This window comes from Zingiber officinale, chromosome 6B, assembly GCF_018446385.1.
Source record: "Zingiber officinale cultivar Zhangliang chromosome 6B, Zo_v1.1, whole genome shotgun sequence".
NCBI classification, from domain to species: domain Eukaryota; kingdom Viridiplantae; phylum Streptophyta; class Magnoliopsida; order Zingiberales; family Zingiberaceae; genus Zingiber; species Zingiber officinale.
This window is the reverse complement of record NC_055996.1, coordinates 63,843,154-63,845,894: the sequence shown is the minus strand read 5'-3', so window position 1 is coordinate 63,845,894 and position 2,741 is coordinate 63,843,154. Positions and strand designations below refer to the sequence as shown.

Sequence of the window (2,741 nt, the reverse complement as noted above, 5' to 3'; positions counted from 1 at the left end):
GTTGGCATTCGCGCCATCATCTATGGCTACCATGACAGGATTGGCGTGCCCTCCATGCTGACCAGTGGCGGAGACACATTCATGTCTACCCAGCTGTCGCCCGGGTAGCAAACGACGGGGAAAAAGAAAATTACTGTGGAAGAAAGGGAAAAAATGAGGAAAATGGGTGGCCAATCCGAGGCGATGATATTGGCGTAAGTGGCTAACCAGGAGGACGACGTTGACGTCGGCAGCTAGCCCGGAGCGACAATGTTGACGAGTTGGCGTCAACGCTTGTGGCCCACATCCTGAGATCAGCTCGGGTAGATTACCCAGGCTGGCTTTGCCATTGACGTCGACGTACCCATATGAGTTACGTTGACGATGAATGCAGATAGTTGTGGATTGAGGTCCTGCACGAGACGCTCGAGCACAGTTTAGTGCTGCATTCGTGGACCGATTGTTTGTACCTCATTGTCGGCAATACTCTCTCTAACACCGCATTAGCGGCCAAACTTTCCGCCATGATCCTCAAATTTCCATAGTCTAGGAATTCGATATTATTACTGATAAATAATTTAACAATTTCATAAATAATGAAAATAGATTTATTCAATAAAAATTTAAAATTTCGTGAAATATAAGAAATGGTGAGTTGATAATGTACCAGTACAAAATGAAATTGGAACTCTTGTATGACGGGCTCGACCAACTTTAGATCACCTAGCCCACCTCTAATACCATCTTTAAATTTTTAAAAGATAAGTTGGTCATCGCGGCTCGACGTTATTAAGTCTGATTATTTTTTTTTTAAATTTTAAAAGAAAGTTATTGAGGCGGAAGTATTTTCAAATAATTATGGGCATTTTGACAGTAAAATATCTATAGGTATTTTTGCAAATATATGTAAACTTTGAGAGGTGAAATGTAATTTTTCATTAATTTTCTTTATCGGGCGAAGTCAATTAGAGTGTAAAATATAAATTTGTCAAATTCTGAGGATACACATGACAAAATATAAAATGTGATCTCCAGCCTCTAGGGTTTCGGAAGAAGTTCAAATCGAATTTCCAAAATAGAGGAGGAGAGATCGATGAAGAGGCTACTTTGTTTCTCCCTCTCCTGCAAAACCGTTCCTTCCACTCGTTCTCCTCGCCCCCACCATGCTGCCCTCCTCTTTTCCGTCTTACCTTACTCGGCCTCCGCCGCCGCATTCAGCACTGAGAAGCACATGTTCATGGCCCAGTACCTCGTCGACTCATGTGGTTTCGACCAGAAGAAGGCCACCGAGGCCTCGAAACATCTCAAGGGCATCCAATCTCGGCAGCAGCCCGACTCAGTACTTGCTTTCCTCAAAAGTTACGGTTTCGATGACGCATCAGTAAAAAAGCTCGTACATTGCTCCCCCAAATGTCTTCTTTTGGACGTAGAGAAGACACTTGCCCCAAAGTTCCGAGCTTTTGAAGATCTGGGTTTCTCCCCATCCGACAACGTCCACCTCGCCCGATCAAATCCCTTCACCACCCGAATCAAACACGAACGCAGTGTGCCTAGGATCAAATTTTGGCAAGACCTTCTCGGGTCCAAGGATGCGCTGATGAAGTTGTTCAAGAGTAACAATTGGGTTCTTGGGTACAGCATCAAGAAGAGAATCCAGCCCAACCTTGAGTTGCTTCGGGAATGCGGCGTGGATGGACAAAAGCTCAACTTTATCTTGCGCTTTCACCCAATGTTCATATCGCAGAAAATTGATACCTTGAAGTCGTTGATCAGTCGCGTGGAGGACTTGGGAGTGCCACGGACATCGGGGATGTTCCATTGCACTCTGTGTGCTCTTTTCATGGTCCACCCAAATAAATTCAAGATGCTAATGGAGTTGTTCCGGAGCTTCGGGTGGTCTCAGGGTGATGTTGTTGCAGCATTCCAAAAGTATCCTGCTATGGCAGGAAGGTCTTTGAAGAATTTGCAGAGAAAAATGGAGTTCTTGATAAATGAAGTTGGATGTGCTTCTTCTTACATCGCTACACATCCAGTACTATTGACCCTGAGCTTGGAGAGAAGGTTGATTCCTAGACATCGGATCTTAGCAACCTTGAAGTCTAGAGGGCACTGTGAAAGGGATTACAAAGTGACAACATACATGATGAGTTCCGAGGACAAATTCATAGAGAAGTACGTCATCGTCTATAAGGACAGGTATCCGGATCTGAGTGGACTCTATGCCAGCTTAAAGCACACAATGGCTTCTGATTAGGGACTTCAATGACGTAAATTAGTTTTTCCCCTGCAAGTTATGGTTCATGTTACCATTTTTCACTGTATGGCTGCTCCTTTGTCAAACTCTAAAGCTAACATTTATGCCAACAAGCATGAATATAAGAATTTGAACAATCATGATCTTGTTTTGCATGTCAATATGCATGAAGATAATAACAATATCTTCAACAATTCGCAGGATCATGATCTTGATTTTGCATATCAATTGGGCTAAAAGCTCACAAATTTGTCGCTTATTATGTTAGATAATTGTTATTCTTGCATCATGTGACTCTACTACAAGAGAGACATTCTTCCTTTATGAACATGCAGTAATTTTTCCTTGTTTGAGTAGTAGTTACTCATTGATATATGTTGTGGAATATTGCACGATTGTCAAATGAAGTCTCCTAATATATCTTTTTATAAAAGGTAGAGGAACCACTGTGACATGCATGAAATGATCGAATACTTTTTGAATTTTGTCAGTTGACATGGTATTCCAT

The 2,741-nt window shown here is 42.3% G+C and overlaps 1 protein-coding gene across 1 annotated transcript; it reads left to right on the top strand.

The window, feature by feature from the left end:
* The first annotated feature begins 1,072 nt into the window (after nucleotides 1–1,072).
* Nucleotides 1,073–2,233, top strand: LOC121991048 (transcription termination factor MTERF15, mitochondrial-like). Its single transcript, XM_042545078.1, has one exon. The coding sequence runs from the start codon at nucleotides 1,073–1,075 to the stop codon at nucleotides 2,231–2,233; it is 1,161 nt and encodes a 386-aa protein (XP_042401012.1).
* Nucleotides 2,234–2,741: the final 508 nt, after the last annotated feature.

Coding starts and splice junctions, on each gene's coding strand:
- LOC121991048 (XM_042545078.1), top strand. CDS start 1,073: ATGAAGAGGCTACTTTGTTTCTCCCTCTCCTGCAAAACCGTTCCTTCC.